The sequence below is a fragment of the Poecilia reticulata genome, chromosome 9 (assembly GCF_904066995.2).
Source record: "Poecilia reticulata chromosome 9, P_reticulata-male-v2, whole genome shotgun sequence".
Lineage (NCBI taxonomy): Eukaryota > Metazoa > Chordata > Actinopteri > Cyprinodontiformes > Poeciliidae > Poecilia > Poecilia reticulata.
Genome location: NC_088838.1, coordinates 24,751,372 through 24,769,482, shown reverse-complemented (window position 1 = coordinate 24,769,482; position 18,111 = coordinate 24,751,372). Strand labels below are relative to the sequence as shown.

Here is an 18,111-nt window from a genome sequence, read left to right as displayed (position 1 = left end):
CTATCAGAAGAAGCTTGCAGCATTCGTTCCTCCTGGCCCAACATGTTGCCACAAGTTGTCGCTTGCATTGCATTGCTGACTTTGAAACTGTCCCTCATGAGAGCCACACTTTTAGTGATAATGGAAAGGAAAACTCTCCTTTAACAGGAAGAAACCTCCTGCAGAACCTGGCTGGGTATGAGCAGCTATTTCTCACGAACAACAAGCTTCAAGTTGCTGTTTCTTCTTTAGTGGATTCCTGTGCAGTGACTCTGCACAGAGGGCATTGTGGTTCAGCACATCATGAATGGTTTCCATATAAAGCAATTCTGGTGTGATGATGGAGTGCACGGTTCTTCTGGTTATTTAATCTTGTTTCTTTGTCACAATCTTGTAAGAGATAAAAAATATTTCTTTCCTTTTGATTATGGCTGCTTTCAGATCTTTAGAAATTAATTTATAACAAATCTCTTCACAGTTCAGGTAAATACCATGTGGAAGTTCAAAACGTTCTTCCTCTTCCATTATGTAAATTGTTTTGACATTTTCAAAACATGAGAGATATGAGAGATAACTAACTAGTAGATTTTCAGTCACTGGAATAGCCTGATGTTTGTCACTTTATTAGTTTTAAATACTGTAAAAAAATATCAGAGAAACATGCTAATTATCTTTAAAGGTTTTGATATCGAGAAGATCATATAAATAAAATAATTACAGTACAGCAATTTGTTAACTGAACAGTTCATTAGTTTATTCCTTCATTGCTTACATTTGTATTGATTATGTTTAAAAGAGACATGTGTGTTAAATGATAAATATAAATGCTGCATATTTGTCCTGACTGCATGTTTGCTGTCAACTCAGTAACTGTTAATAGACAAAACAAACCAGAATAGCATCATTATTTCAGAACCTTAAATAAAGAGCATCATAAGAGCTGGAGACAGGAGCAGCAGGATGATACCGGGTCCAGTTGGTACGGCACTGTTACACAAGTCCTTGTCACAGCACTTTATGGGAGAAATGCATGCTGCTCTGGGCACGCAGCTCTTGGTAATCAGATCTGTAAGAGCAAGAAAACGTCTCAATAGTATTTGTAAATATGCTGTATGATGTCCATAAAGTTCTTATACAAAAAGTTAAATCTTTTTACAAGTGATCAATTCTATCAGCAGAGAGTCTCATACATTTAACAGCTTACCATTCACCTTCGCAGAAATACATCGGTCGAGACCATCAGGACAAGTTAGAATAAATGTGCAGTTACTGGGTTCAGTTGTGTAGCATGTGTAGCATCTCAATCCAGATGCTAAATGAAGAATTAAAAGAATTTGACATAATTATCAATGACAACAAAAACAAGCTAAGAACTTGACAGATGTGTGTCTTTCTTATTAAACTTACAAGCTGCTTAAATACAAATTTTCAGTTAAATGAAAAGAAAGTCTTAAAGCCTTTAATGGTAAAAACATAAGGAAATTGTTTGTACTGTTGAACACAGCATTAACACTGTTCAATCCAAACTCTTAATACAGAATTCAGTACATTAATGAGTTCATTTCTGTACTAATTGTTTTTACAGAAATGAGTAAATCAACCAATCTTCAACAAAAACAAGACTCAAAATTTGGTTTAAAATAAAAAAAATAAATAAAATCCAGTTCAAATGTTTTGTACACTAATAATGAGAGCTTTAAACAAATATATGACTTACAGCTTTGAATCAAGTCATAGAGATACTCCTAAACTTTAGGACAAAACCTGAATTGCTTATAAAACCTAATCTTTCTTTTATTTCTCCCTTTTTTGTTAAATTCAAATAATTCTTACCAATAGAAAAAGTTACAAACAGGACAAGAACTCCGTAAAGCTTCATGATGAACGTAGGCTGTGCGTAGAAAATTTTTTTTTCTTTTAGCCCTTTATTCTTTCACTTTATTTTTGTACGTAAACCCACTCTAACTTGACCTGAATATAAACTCCTCCTAAAAACTCAGCATTACTTTCAGTTCTGACTGGTGTTTATTCAGGATATTAGAATATGTCATTTAGAAAAAGAAACGTAAAAATGCCAAAGTCAGTAACTATTAACAGATTTTTATTGCACTGTATTTAAAAACAGTTTAAAGAAATAAAAAAATAACGTACTTTTAGTATTCCACTTCAAACTTATAGAAAATCAATCTGAAAGTGAGGCAAAATGCGTCTATTTCATATTTACACTCATGTTTGTAAAGGGAACATTTCAATGTAGTAAAGCTTATACATGTAATGATGCTATCACAATAAAGTGACTTATTAAATATAAAACCCTTATTTTCCAAACAAACTAATGTAAAAATATTTTGCAGGTTGAGAGGTTTAAATATTTAGTTAGCTACAGGTTTTAGCCATGATATAAAGAGGGGATAAATTCTTAAATATTTCAGGTTTAGAAAAAAATCTTTTAAACCTGAAACGCATGAATAAATCACAGGTGTTCTGCTTGATGAAGTCAAGTGGGAGGTTGATGACGGGAAGTCTACCATCCCACTGTTTATTGATGGCATAACTGGAACCATCCCTGGAGTGATGTAGGCAGTAGTTTGATCCGTCCTTGGAGGGTGTGAAGGTCCAAGGCTTCCTTGTGGTAGACTTTGTACAGGTAGGGCTAAAGGCGGAGATGAAGTTTCAGGTAAAGTAGGCCTCATGGTGGAAAAGAGATGCTCAGATGGCATGGGGAGACTTGGTCTGACACCATCAAGAGCATGAATAGCTGTAGAGAGTCTAGTGTGCTTTAGCTTCTCTATTTCAGCCCTCCACTTCTCATCTCGTCGCAACAAACAGTCTACTACCTTAGCTTCAAATTCCTTAAAGGCTGTGTTCATGCATTGCTCCATGGCCTCGACATTTCTATCCATGTTTTGCTCCCTATTCAAAGCACTATCTACGGAGGCCCGGAAATCTTCTTCCAATGATGTAATCCTACCCCTCATGTTAGTTAAATCACTCCTAATATCTTTAATGTCTGCCATAGGGAGAAATTCTTCCTCATCTTCCTCTCTTTCTTCAACTTCATTATCTGATACATAAAGGGAGCTAATCAGAGAAGTTATTTTACCTACAGGATTTCTCCTTGTAACCCAGGCTTCTCCTCCTCTGTTGTCAATTGCCTCTTCCTGATCTACAAGAAGACCTGCTCCACTTTCTTCCTCATCCTGATCAGTATCTTTTTCCTCAGCATGTTCTGATTGAGAGGTTGTGTCATTCATCTTGAAAAAAACACCCAAACAAATAAATTCAAATCTACAACAAGATTCTCTTTAACTGTGTCAACATATATATAGCACAAAACCTGAAATTATAATATCCTGGTCCCCATACCGGCCACCATTTTGTAAAATTCAGCTTCTATTTAAAGTGGAACACACAAATACATACAAGTGGGGATACTCCACAGGCATCGGGTAAAAAATGTTACACCAGTTAAATTGACAACAAAAATAAATAGTCAACCACTCAGAATGAAATTTTGTTCGAGTTTTAGCAACAATGATTTATTACAAAAACCAAAACCTAAGAAAATATTAATAGCAATCTGGATAAATAAATCAGCAGCCAAAAATTCAAAAGTCCATGTCATTAAAGAAACTCAAATGGTTAAATGTTCAAATATTCTCAATCCTTTTTAATACAAATATTGTCCACAAAAAAGTTCCATATCCTGGAAGTTCCAAGTTCCTCCCGTTTAATCCAAAATCCTAATGCAAAACAAAAAATCCAAAGCGTCAAAAACCCCCGCCCCAAAAAAAGAGAAAAAGAGTGGTACCACCAAAAATCCCCAAAAAGAAACGTAAAGTTCAGATCTCACTGGGAATGTCTGTCCCAAAGAATGAGTGAGTCGCTGGGTAATCAAAGAATGAGTGAATTGCTTGGTAATCAAAGAATGAGTGAGTCACTGGGTAACCAAAGAATGAGTGAGTCGCTGAGCAATCAAAGAATGAGTGAGTCACTAGGTATCCAAAGAAGGAGTGAGACACAAGGTAACCAAAGAATGAGTGAGTCGCTGGGTAATCAAAGAATGAGTGAGTCGCTGGATAATCAAAGAATGAGTGACTCACTATGTAACAAAAGAATGAGTGAGTCGCTGAGTAACCAAAGAATGAGTGAGTCACTGGGTAACCAAAGAATGAGTGAGTCGCTGGGGAACCATAGAATGAGTGAGTCACTGGGTAATTAAAGAATAAGTGAGTCGCTGGGTAATCAAAGAATGAGTGACTCACTATGTAACAAAAGAATGAGTGAGTCGCTGAGTAACCAAAGAATGAGTGAGTGGCTACGTAACCAAAGAATGAGTGAGTCACTGAGTAATGAAAGAATGAGTGAGTCACTAGGTAACCAAAGAATGAGTGAGTCACTAGGTAATCAAAGAATGAGTGAGTCACTATGTAACCAAAGAATGAGTGAGTCGCTGAGTAACCAAAGAATGAGTGAGTCGCTACGTAATCAAAGAATGAGTGAGTCACTACATAACCAAAGAATGAGTGAGTCACTGGGTAATGAAAGAATGAGTGAGTCACTAGGTAACCAAAGAATGAGTGAGTCGCTGGGTAACCATAGAATGAGTGAGTCACTGGGTAATGAAAGCATGAGTGAGTCACTGGGTAATGACAGCATGAGTGAGTCACTACGTAATCAAAGAATGAGTGAGTCACTACATGATCAAAGAGAGTGAGTCACTACATGACCAAAGAATGAGTGAGTCGCTGAGTAACCAAAGAATGAGTAAGTCACTGGGTAACCAAAGAATGAGTGAGTCGCTGAGCAATCAAAGAATGAGTGAGTCGCTACATAACCAAAGAATGAATGAGTCACTGGGTAATGAAAGAATGAGTGAGTCACTGGGTAACCAAAGAATGAGTGAGTCGCTGGGTAACCATAGAATGAGTGAGTCACTGGGTAATGAAAGCGTGAGTGAGTCACTGGGTAATGACAGCATGAGTGAGTCACTACGTAATCACAGAATGAGTGAGTCACTACATGACCAAAGAATGAGTGAGTCGCTGAGTAACCAAAGAATGAGTGAGTCACTGGGTAACCAAAGAATGAGTGAGTCGCTGGATAATCAAAGAATGAGTAAGTCACTGGGTAACCAAAGAATGAGTGAGTCGCTGAGTAATCAAAGAATGAGTGAGTCGCTACATAACCAAAGAATGAATGAGTCACTGGGTAATGAAAGAATGAGTGAGTCACTAGGTAACCAAAGAATGAGTGAGTCGCTGAGTGATCAAAGAATGAGTGAGTCACTACATAATCACAGAATGAGTGAGTCACTACATAAAAGAATGAATTAGTCACTGGGAAATGAAAGAATGAGTGAGTCACTAGGTAATCAAAGAATGAGTGAGTCGCTGGGTAACCTTAGAATGAGTGAGTCACTGGGTAATGAAAGAATGAGTGAGTCACTACGTAATCAAAGAATGAGTGAGTCACTGGGTAATGAAAGCATGAGTGAGTCACTAGGTAACCAAAGAATGAGTGAGTCGCTGGGTAACCAAAGAATGATTGAGTCACTGGGTAATGAAAGCATGAGTGAGTTACTACGTAATCAAAGAATGAGTGAGTCACTACATGACCAAAGAATGAGTGAGTCACTAGGTAACCAAAGAATGAGTGAGTCGCTACATAATCACAGAATGAATGAGTCACTGGGTAATGAAAGAGTGAGTCACTAGGTAACCAAAGAATGAGTGAGTCGCTGGGTAACCTTAGAATGAGTGAGTCACTGGGTAATGAAAGCATGAGTGAGTCACTACGTAATCAAAGAATGAGTGAGTCACTACATGACCAAAGAATGAGTGAGTCACTACATGACCAAAGAATGAGTGAGTCACTGGGTAATGAAAGAATGAGTGAGTCACTACGTAATCAAAGAATGAGTGAGTCACTACATGACCAAAGAATGAGTGAGTCACTACATGACCAAAGACTGAGTGAGTCGCTGAGTAACCAAAGAATTAGTGAGTCACTAGGTAATCAAAGAATGAGTGAGTCACTACATGACCAAAGAAAGAGTGAGTAACTACATGACCAAAGAATGAGTGAGTCGCTGAGTAACCAAAGAATGAGTGAGTCACTAGATAATCAAAGAATGAGTGAGTCTCTACGTAACCAAAGAATGAGTGAGTCGCTACGTAACCAAAGAATGAGTGAGTCGCTGAGTAATCAAAGAAGGAGTGAGTCGCTACATAATCACAGAATGAGTGAGTCACTACATAACCAAAGAATGAATGAGTCACTGGGTAATGAAAGAATGAGTGAGTCACTAGGTAACCAAAGAATGAGTGAGTCACTAGGTAACCAAAGAATGAGGGAGTTTCTGAGTAACCAAAGAATGAGTGAGTCACTACATGACCAAAGAATGAGTGAGTCACTAGGTAACCAAAGAATGAGTGAGTCGCTACATAATCACAGAATGAATGAGTCACTGGGTAATGAAAGAGTGAGTCACTAGGTAACCAAAGAATGAGTGAGTCGCTGGGTAACCTTAGAATGAGTGAGTCACTGGGTAATGAAAGCATGAGTGAGTCACTACGTAATCAAAGAATGAGTGAGTCACTACATGACCAAAGAATGAGTGAGTCACTACATGACCAAAGAATGAGTGAGTCACTGGGTAATGAAAGCATGAGTGAGTCACTACGTAATCAAAGAATGAGTGAGTCACTACATGACCAAAGAATGAGTGAGTCACTACATGACCAAAGACTGAGTGAGTCGCTGAGTAACCAAAGAATTAGTGAGTCACTAGGTAATCAAAGAATGAGTGAGTCACTACATGACCAAAGAAAGAGTGAGTAACTACATGACCAAAGAATGAGTGAGTCGCTGAGTAACCAAAGAATGAGTGAGTCACTAGATAATCAAAGAATGAGTGAGTCTCTACGTAACCAAAGAATGAGTGAGTCGCTGGGTAACCAAAGAATGAGTGAGTCGCTGAGTAATCAAAGAATGAGTGAGTCACTACATAATCACAGAATGAGTGAGTCACTACATAACCAAAGAATGAATGAGTCACTGGGAAATGAAAGAATGAGTGAGTCACTAGGTAATCAAAGAATGAGTGAGTCGCTGGGTAACCTTAGAATGAGTGAGTCACTGGGTAATGAAAGAATGAGTCGCTGAGTAACCAAAGAATGAGTGAGTCGCTGAGTAACAAAAGAATGAGAGTTGCTATGTAACCAAAGAATGAGTGAGTCTCTACGAAATCAAAGAATGAGTGAGTCGCTGCGTAATGAAAGAATGAGTGAGTCACTTGGTAACCAAAGAATGAGTGAGTCGCTGGGTAACCATAGAATGAGTGAGTCACTACATGACCAAAGAATGAGTGAGTCACTACATGACCAAAGACTGAGTGAGTCGCTGAGTAACCAAAGAATTAGTGAGTCACTAGGTAATCAAAGAATGAGTGAGTCACTACATGACCAAAGAAAGAGTGAGTAACTACATGACCAAAGAATGAGTGAGTCGCTGAGTAACCAAAGAATGAGTGAGTCACTAGATAATCAAAGAATGAGTGAGTCTCTACGTAACCAAAGAATGAGTGAGTCGCTAGGTAACCAAAGAATGAGTGAGTCGCTGAGTGATCAAAGAATGAGTGAGTCACTACATAATCACAGAATGAGTGAGTCACTACATCAAAGAATGACTTAGTCACTGGGAATTGAAAGAATGAGTGAGTCACTAGGTAATCAAAGAATGAGTGAGTCGCTGGGTAACCTTAGAATGAGTGAGTCACTGGGTAATGAAAGAATGAGTGAGTCGCTGGGTAAACAAAGAATGAGTGAGTTGCTGAGTGAACAAAGAATGAGTGAGTCGCGACATAATCACAGAATGAGTGAGTCACTACATAAAAGAATGAGTGAGTCACTAGGTAATCAAAGAATGAGTGAGTCACTAGGTAACCAAAGAATGAGTGAGTCGCTGGGTAACCATAGAATGAGTGAGTCACTGGGTAATGAAAGCATGAGTGAGTCACTATGTAATCAAAGAATGAGTGTGTCACTACATGACCAAAGAATGAGTGAGTCACTACATGATCAAAGAATGAGTGAGTCACTATGTAACCAAAGAATGAGTGAGTCGCTGAGTAACCAAAGAATGAGTGAGTCACTGAGTAACCAAAGAATGAGTGAGTCGCTGAGTAATCAAAGAATGAGTGAGTCACTGGGTAATCAAAGAATGAGTGAGTCGCTGGGTAAACAAAGAAAGAGTGAGTCACTACGTAACCAAAGAATGAGTGAGTCACTACGTAACCAAAGAATGAGTGAGACACTAGGTAACCAAAGAATGAGTGAGACACTAGGTAACCAAAGAATGAGTGAGTCGCAATGTAATCAAAGAATGAGTGAGTCGCTACGTTGTAAAATTCAGCTTCTATTTAAAGCGGATCTCACAAATACACACAAGGTGGATACTTCACAGGCATCGGGTAAAATATGTTACACCAGTTAAATTGACAACAAAAATAAATTGTCAACCACTCAGAATGAAATTTTGTTTGACTTTTAGCAACAATGATTTATTACAAAAACCACGACCTAAGAAAATAATAATAGTTATCTGCATAAAAAAATCAGTAGCTAAATATTTAAAAGTCCATGTCAGTAAAGAAACTCAGATGGTTAAATGTTCAAATATTCTCGATCCTTTTTAATATGAATATTGTCCACAAAAAAGTTCCAGATCCTGGGAGACTCTCTCCCTTTTAATCCAAAGTCCCAATCCAAAACAAAAATTCCAACGAGTCCTCCATTTGCTGGGCCCAGGCCTCTCTCCCCCCGCTCCGCTCTCTCTGCCCCCTTACAGTCAGATTGCTGTCAAATAAACTAGTGCCTAAAAAATCCTTAAAAAAAAAAGACTACCGGAGTAATGTGCGACAATGCGTCATGTTGTCGGGGTTTTTTTATTCCTCCAACTGATCAGCGTCACCCTGCGTATTGAAGCTTTTAGCCTGGCAGCCTTACGCTCTTATGAAGATATGTTTTGACTGCATCTGTAAACTAAGTCCAAGCTTCATCCTGAGGGTCTGATAGAGGCGATCTCTGCTGCCTTTTGCATGTCGGTTCAGAGAGCCGCTGCTTAGTCAGCAGAGCTTCCTGCTGCGCATCGGGCGGAGGAGCAGCAGGTGGTTTTGTTGAATTCAACTGTAACCAAACGGGATCCGTTCATAGTAAGTTTGGTTCGTGATGTTCCAAAAGCACCATTGTGGTCAGTGTGATAATTTGACTCCTATACGAGTAACTATCCAGAGATCATCAGCATCAGTGTTTGGAAAAAAAAAAGTCAGACCTTTGTGCAACGAACTTTTCTCCGCTGCTCACGAAGAATGATGTGTTTATTGCTCTTTTAATTCTGCATAATAGACTTAGTAAAAGAGGAGGAGGGGGGTGTCAATATTTGCTGTGAAAATAGCTGATAAAGCCTCCAAGTAGTTGTGAAGGGTTTTTGCGCTTACGTCACTATGACGTCGTCGCGACTAGTCGACATCGACTCAACTATTATTAATGTAGTCGACCTTAAAAAACATGTAGTCGTTCAACTCTTAATGTAAAGTAAATGCTTTTACTTTACAAGCGTTTTAAATTTGATCAGTTCTTGTTAAAAAGTAAATCTAATCTTACCTGCAGAGAAAGAGAGAAACAGGATCAGAACTCCAATAAGCTGCATTGTGAACTTGATCTGCACTTGATCAGCCCTTTGAATCAATCTGGGTCCTACAGACGGTTTTTAACCCTCTCTGGTTTCATGCAAGGTCCAACAGAGCGCCTGTAATCTGAACAAACAGCCCACAGATGACGTCATTTACCTGGCAGTGAATTAGTTGAAAATCATAAATTATAATATCAGGTTTGTGCTGCAATTTAGAAGATGTTGGCTAGATAAACAAAAACAAACATAAAACATTTAATATAAACTGCTCTAAATAAGTAAGTTTAAAACAAGAATTGCGAATTGCCGAGAGGACACGAATAAATAGGAGGAAATAGCAACAACAAAAAAGAGAAAGAAAGTAAAATAATTCTCTTGTCACCCAAAAAAAAACAGTCAAACTGCAGTTCTAGTTCCAGTTTACATTGACAATAGCAAATGTAGAAAAGTACAAGTGAAACTGAGCACAACAACGTGAGAGAAAACTGTGGATTAAACAGGAAAGGTCCAGTCACCATTTTGGCAACAATAAATCAACAATAATCAATTTTAATGGATATAACAATCATATTGTAATTCAGCCATCAATTACAATATGAAGTGTGTTGCTGTGGTGTTTTTCTCATTTATGTCAGCGTCTCCTCTGACTTTCTGGGGGATATGAATAGTGCTGGTTGTAATAATTAGGGCTTCAAATGTCACATTAATCAATTAATAAATGCTGTATGCTGACTGGATCAAACTTTTGTTGAACTTGCTGGCAACAGATAGAAAGTTAGTCTTTGGAAGGAGTCCAACATCTTGATTTGACAATTCCAGCTTCTAAGCGTTTTTGTGCACACACCTCTTTCAGATCTGCCTGAAAGGATTCATGCCACTGGCAGATCTAGGTTCAAAATAATCTCTTTGTTATATCATATGCTTCTTTTGATTGGATTAAGGTTTTGCAGTGGCAGAGTCATGACTGGATTCTAGATGGAGCTAAAGATTATTTAGGGAGTCCTTCTACCACATTAACATTTTACTTAAGTAAAAGTAAAAAAAGTACTAGCTTTTAAAAATACTTAAGTATTAAAAGTAAAAGTACTTGCTGAATACATAACCTAATCGCTAAAATCTCTAAGTGTGCCGATCGTATTTAATTTTAATACATCAGAAATGTGCCATTTTAATGAACAATGCCACAGATTAAACATTTTCTTGTTGTGTTTATTCTCTGTAACAGTTTAGACTTAGATATGTGATTCTATGAATCATAATTTCAGGGATGGAAACATCTTGTCTCCTGCATTTATTTAGAAAGATATCCAACTGAAAGGGGATGGAATGAAGGTGTGTGAGGGAGGACATCCAACCAAGGAGCCATGTAGCAGAGTTGTAATCAAGACCACAGAACCCGAGACCAAGACCAGGGCCCTGCGCTACATGACACAATAAAATTAAGTTTACCTATCAAAATTGGTTCTCAGATTGATATGAAAGATCCACAGTCCCACCTAGATATTAAATACTTAGAGCTGAAATATATTTAACCAGTATCAATTAAAACTCATTTCATTCTGTTTTGCTTTCATCGCTGTGCTACAATCCGCAGAGGTCTCCTGCTATCCCTAGAAAAATAACACGCTGGGCGGTTGCCCATGTCGGAAACCACAACTGAAACATAGCAACTAAAGGTAAACAGTTCAACTATGAACACTATCCAACGACGCAACAAGCAAGAAGTAACCAAGCAGCATCGTGACTGTTCTCATCCTCCCTCCCACTACAATGTTTGCCACCATGACAGGAGACGAAATCAATCAATAAGCAATGAGCATGCTCTGTGTTCATAATTTCAACTTTTACTTATTCGGCGATTAAATAAATGTGTGTGTATTATATATATATATATATATATATATATATATATATATATATATAGCTACTGCAGTGTACACAACAACAAAGAACAGGCTGTCACTGAGGCTTCAGTCCTTTAGGACTTAGTAAAGATCCGTCCAGAAGAATCGGATCGTTCCTGAATGTCATATCACTATATTGCAGACTTTGGTCACAGCGTTGTCCCATGCAACACCTCAGTCAACACACAGTAATTCAGGGCATGAGTGACAACTTTTTTTCATCGCGGATGCAACATATTTTAGCTGATTTTATGATTTATGCAGCTATTATCGATTAGACAGACATATTCTCCCGCTCAGAGAAAACCACTGCACATTTCTTGGAGCTCCGAGTGCGAGTAAAGGGGGAGGCGAAGGGTGACAACAGACACACGCAAGTCACGTTATACTTGGATTTTACGACGCCACGTTAAGTCCCTGAACTTCACATTTTAACGGAAAATTTTTTTAATGCGACTTGGATGTAACGAGTAACGCGACAGTTTTCTAGAAATGTAGTGAAGCAGAAAGTACAGATACTTGCTGTAAAATGTATTGGAGTAAAAGTAGAAAGTACCCATTATTAAATCTACTTAAGTAAAGTACAGATACACGAAAACTCTACTTAAGTACAGTAACGAAGTACTTGTACTTCGTTACTTCCTACCACTGATTTACAGCACGAGTGGTCATAGTAGAAACAATGCGGTTAGCTCCTCTACTGGTATGTCCATGACTCTAACAAATTTGAGTTAGCTTTTGAACATATTTTCTAATATTTTTTCATAAGAGAACCAGATCGAAAGACTTACCACAGCGGAGCACTGAGCAGACTGTGGAGAATTTCCGGTTTCCTGTCGTCTATGGCAACCATAGAGGGCGCTAAAAAAACACCCATCACAGGGCAACTACGACACAAATTTTAGCAAGAATTTCACTAATACCCGTTACATAAAAGTAAAAAAATATTTGGTAAATGACGACTCAAGTACTGAGCAACTAACCAGAACATATGAATTAATATTTAAAAACAACGTCATCAGATTCACATCAGAACTTCTGAACAGGTATTGTAGCTGCTAAAATCCTATATTTTAGGCTACTGGTTGTTCTTGAAAGGCATTGGTTTTACGTGCGCTAGATTCATAATGCCGATCTTCCGTTTGACATAAAATAAAGTCATTTATTGTCAGAACAATGTCCATTGCCTTACTGTTTCCATTTAGATCCACATAAATTCGACCTACATCCAAACTAAGCACAGTAGAAAACTGTTTGCCTCAGCCTATTAACAACACCTGAACAGAATCATGGTTGACCTTAAATAACCCATCCCCCCATCAGACACTCAGAACTCAAAACTAAATACGCCCCCTGGTGGCGATATATCCATCCATTTTCTTGCACCCTTGTCCCTTAGTGGGGTCGGGAGGGTTGCTGGTGCCCATCTCCAGCTAGCGGGCCGGGCGAGAGGCGGGATACACCCTGGACAGGTCGCCAGTCTGTCGCAGGACAACAGAGAGACACACAGGACAAACAACCATGCACACACACACTCACACCTAGGGGCAATTTGGACAGACCAATTAACCTAACAGTCATGTTTTTGGACTGTGGGAGGAAGCCGGAGTACCTGGAGAAAACCCACGCATGCACAGGGAGAACATGCAAACCGGGGCTGGGAATCAAACCCAGAATCTTCTTGCTGCAAGGCAACAGCTCTACCAACTGCGCCACTGTGCAGCCCCGGCGATATACCCAAGAAAGGATAAATGGCTCCTACAGAAATGCTCTTATTTTAAAAAAATGTTTTAAATGAGTTATGTATCTTTTGAATGTCTTTGATCTGTGCAATCCTTTTGATGTGTGATGCATGTTTTCAGCCCAGGTACCCTTTACAAATTAGTTATTGATTTCAATGACATTTTAACCTTAAGACGACGAAATTAAATAAAAAAATGATGGTAGTGCATATAGGCAGTAACAAAAACAGGAAATGGTTACCAAGGTGAAAACGACATGTGCAAAGTTTACACGCAATGGAGCTTGCACACTTTACCCAAACCTGAGGGAAATTATTTAAAAAGCAACTTACCTCCCTTAAGGTTATAGTATCTGAGAAGTCACATTGACCGATAATATTGTCTGTATAACGAACATAGGCAAAACAAAGCAAATTTATTTAAACAAAATATGTACACAAAAAACATTAAGCTATGGAAAAAAATATATTTCATAGGAACACTGTTAGAATTGCAGTCAAAATTCAATTAATTTCAATTCAGTTTTTTTATATAGTCCCAGTTGAGAATATGCCATTTAGGAGCATTTAAAAACTACGACAGAAAAACCTCCAGCAGAACCAACATCCTCCACATGAGCAGCCATCTGCTGTGACGACTGGAGCTGCAGAAGACACACAAAAAGCAAACAGACTTTGATACACAGGCTTTGATAAATTAAAAGAGGACTTCAGGACCATGTTGCAGGCCAGTGCACAATCTGGAATAAACAAAGTGATTCGAGTTTTAGTCATCCTGCCTCTTTAAAGGGGTGAAGGCAGCACACCCACATCTTCCCATATTTTAATGGTTTTGTTTAAACATAAAGATCCACTTGAACACAGATTCATTCCTTGCTTGGGGAAGCACCTCATGATTACTCTGGTAACATACAGACTGAGGCCTAACAGGAATGAACTAACAAGAATGGAAACATAACAAGACATCTTGTAATTAATTTAATCTTCTGAGAGCTAAAATAAGACTCAAAGTGCTAACAGACATCATAAAGGTTTGTTTGTAGAAGATTTGGAAAAGCTAACTGGGAAACAGTGTAAGTGGAAGCAAAGGTGAACTCTTTGGGTGTTGGTGAACACGTTTGGAGGAAGAATAAGTTTAACACGCCAAAAGTGACATTTGGGCTCAATATGAGCTGTCTAACAAGATATAGCAATGTCAAACCTCAACTGAAACAACAGCACAGGTTTTATCCTTTAGCATTAACAAGCTCTGGACTTTATTTTTTTTTACATCTGCTTAAAGAGAACTATATGAATGCATGTCACAATTTGTACATTTGTCCTTGTAAAAAATATTAAAAACCATGCAGAATTTTCTTTTGATTGTACAGTTATGCACCACTTTGTGCTGGTCTGTCACATAAAATTTGTGTAAAATGCATTGAAATTTTGTGACAGCATATTTAAAAAAATCAAGACCTATGAATACTGATTGGTTTTTATGCTTAAAATACATTAAATACATTTGCCAAATGAAGAAATAATTAATATATTATTCTGATTCAGAAAATAAATTATTTTCTTAGAGCAGTTTTTAGTATTACCACAAGAGGGCGCCAACATGTTTCTTTTAAATAGGGAGATTTTTGTCTCAAAACCAAACTGCAAGCAATTTTGAAACCCACAATGGTTTCAGTATTTTTCCTTTTGTCTTGCAGGCAGTTTGCTATTGTTATGAAGCAAAAAGTAGTTGCTAGAATGCTGTGTATCTGAGGCGAATTGTTCAGGGTTTCAATGGGTCTCTTCTCATGTCCTTCATGTCACAACCTGCTGGTTAAAAACCATCTCAGCCGAAGATTTGACTGTAATACCAAATTGTTCCATTATTAACTGAAACCCTTCCTTCCTAGTCAGATATTATGCTGGGATGCAACCACCAATGAAATTTCCCACGTTCATGCAAAATATAAATGTATAAATGCTTGATAATTTGTTGTTTGTGCTCTTTTGTGATGCTAAAACACAATTTATTAATCTCCAGGTTCAGATTGCACGGAAGTTCTCAGAACTCCATGAAAGAGACGTGGCTCCAAGGGTTCTTGAGCTGGCAGGGAAAGTTCTTGGTACCGGAGACCCCATCATAAGGCCTTTGTGGTGGATCGCCAAAGACGACGAGGCAGCCTTCAAGATTGACTCCCAGTTTCTGATTGGGGATGATCTTTTGGTGGCTCCAGTGTTGGAGCCAGGAAAACTAGAGAGGGACATCTACCTCCCAGCAGGCCAGTGGAAAGGCAAAAAAAGAACGTACAAAGGTCCCTTGCACCTCACGGACTACCCGGTGACTCTGGATGAGTTGGCTTACTTTTATTGGGTTGAGACATAAAAAATAACTTTACATAAGGTTGCACTGACAAATGCACTGTATCTTCAGCAAGTAAGCCAGTAAATGACAGAGAATGTTTGCTTTCTAAAGGGAAAGTTCAAATTTTGGTGGATGTTGAGTTTATGCCTCCAACAAGATGCTCTTCTTGCCTAAATAAATGATTTTTTGTTGAGATGCACCAATCAGGCCTTTACTGACCAACACAGATGTCTGGTTTTCTTTGACGTTAGACCTGTCAATTTACATTTTTCCCCTAAGAACTTTAAACACTTAGAAAAAAACATGTCATGTTAGAAAACTTAATTCAGGTCCAGAACTCCAACGCAGTAAAAACTGCTGGGTTAAAAATAACCCAATTCGTAACCCAGCGCTGGGTCATATATGGACCGACCCAGCGCTGGGTTGTTTTAACTCAACTGGGTTGGGTTGAGGGTTTGACCCAGCACATTGGGTCATGGCAACTAACCAAACGTTGGGTTAAATTGACATGTTTTAATTGATCTAAAATTGGGTTGAAACTCATAACCCAACATAAGGGTTATTGTACCACTATAGTTGGGTTAAAATTAAGAAAGATTTATTTTAAATTTCACTATATAAAAACAGGATTGAAAACAATCTGAATTTAAAACTTCTTTTATTTCCACGTGATACATATATAGAGCCAGCAGATTTCACTTACAAAAGTTACAAAACATAAGTAAGTTGTTTCAAAAGTATATAGTTAAACTCCAGAAGTATCTGTTACTACACATTAGAAAACATTTCATGTAAAAAGTCTGTTTTAAAGCAAACTACAAGTAAAACTTTCAGCCATTAAACAAGGAGCATTTTTAACGACACTTTAGCATTTTTGCCTGTCTCCCTGCATGAGGACATATGGGTTCCATGTTGTCACATTTTGTAGATGTGCCACCAGGTTTGTCCCAACCTGATGGATAGAGAAGACAGAAAAAACAGGCCATTAGTGATGCACTTATTTAAACAGCAAACAATTTGAGCATGATTCAGAGATGAATGTTGACTTACAGGCTGGATATCAATGAAACCTTCTGAACTTCCAGGTTGATAGGTCTGAAACTTCTCCCAAATGAGTAAGGTGGAGCCGGGAGGAGTACTGGCAGCAGCTGCAGGACTACATCTTCTACTGTATCAAACATAAGCTAGTGTTAAAATGTTTTAGTAACTAGAAAGCATGAAAAAAATGTAGAGAACATTTCTTCTGAGCTTCAATACCTTGAGGGAGCAGACTCCTGTTCTTCGCCATACAGAAGGTCTTCGTTGAGAACGAAGAGTTTGGGTTTGGCTCAATTCTCCTGAAGATCCTGGATGTAAAATTACAAAATCTATCAGAAAAGACAAAATCACAAATCAAACTTTCAGAAAGACTGAATTCAATCTTATATATGTCTCCACCAGTGGTGGAGAAAGTACTCAAAAAATGTACTTAAGTAAAAGTACAAATACACAGACAAAAATGTACTCAAGTAAAAGTCAAAGTACCACATTAACATTTTACTTAAGTAAAAGTAAAAAAGTACTGGCTTTTAAAAATACTTAAGTATTAAAAGTAAAAGTACTTGCTGAATGCATTGCCTAATCACTAATATCATTAAGTGTACCAATCATATGATCATATGCCACAGATAAAACATGTTTTTATTGCATTTACTCTGTAACATAGTTTAGACTTAGATATGTGATTCTATGCATCATAATTTCAGGGATGGAAACATCTCGTCTCCTGTCATAACATAACATGAACTTCACTTTTTTGCCACACATTTATTTTGAAAGAAATCCAACTGGCAGAGGAGGACATGGAACCAAGGAGCCTCATAGCAGAGTTGTAGTCTGGACCACCGAACCCAAGACCAAATCAAAACCAGCACCCCGTGCTACATGACAATAAACTTTAGTGCACCTATCAAAACTGCTTCTCAAATTGATCTGAAAGATTCACTTTCCCACCTAGATATTAAATACTTAGAGCTGAAATAAATTTAACCAGTGACAATTCAAACTCTTCTTCATTCTGTTTTGCTTTCATCTCTGTGCCACAATACACAGAGGTCTAGAGGTCTCCTGCCATCCCTAAAGAAATAACGCCCTGTGCGGTTGCCCATATTGCCAATGTCATAAATAATAATTGTCTGCACCATTAAACATAGCGATTAACAACGCTCAACTATGAACACTGTCCAAGGCCCAATAAGCAAGAAGTAACCAAGCAGGAGGAGCACCGTGACTGTTCTCATCCTCCCTCCTGCTGCAACGTCTGCAAAAACAAAGAGCAATGAACATGCTCTGCGTTGCTACATTCTTGTTTTATTTATTCACCAATTAAATATAAAGATATTTTAATGAAATAAAATAGCTACTGCAGTGTACGCAGAGCATTACAAGAGCAAAGAATGGCTCTCACTGAGGCT

At 38.1% G+C, this 18,111-nt stretch overlaps 1 protein-coding gene and 1 long non-coding RNA gene across 2 annotated transcripts; both read right to left on the bottom strand.

The window, feature by feature from the left end:
• Positions 1-762: 762 nt before the first annotated feature.
• On the bottom strand, positions 763-9,796 carry LOC103470066 (uncharacterized). Its single transcript, XM_081610763.1, has 4 exons — positions 9,645-9,796; positions 3,083-3,233; positions 1,184-1,291; positions 763-1,045 (listed from the first exon to the last, which is right to left on the bottom strand). Exons 2-4 carry the CDS (start codon positions 3,231-3,233, stop codon positions 897-899), a joined length of 408 nt encoding a protein of 135 aa, XP_081466889.1. The 5' UTR covers positions 9,645-9,796; the 3' UTR covers positions 763-896.
• A 6,616-nt stretch (positions 9,797-16,412) lies between these two features.
• LOC108166586 (uncharacterized) lies at positions 16,413-17,103 on the bottom strand. The gene is made up of 3 exons (XR_001776940.2): positions 16,916-17,103; positions 16,709-16,826; positions 16,413-16,610 (listed from the first exon to the last, which is right to left on the bottom strand). It is a non-coding gene; the product is annotated as an uncharacterized LOC108166586 (long non-coding RNA).
• Positions 17,104-18,111: the final 1,008 nt, after the last annotated feature.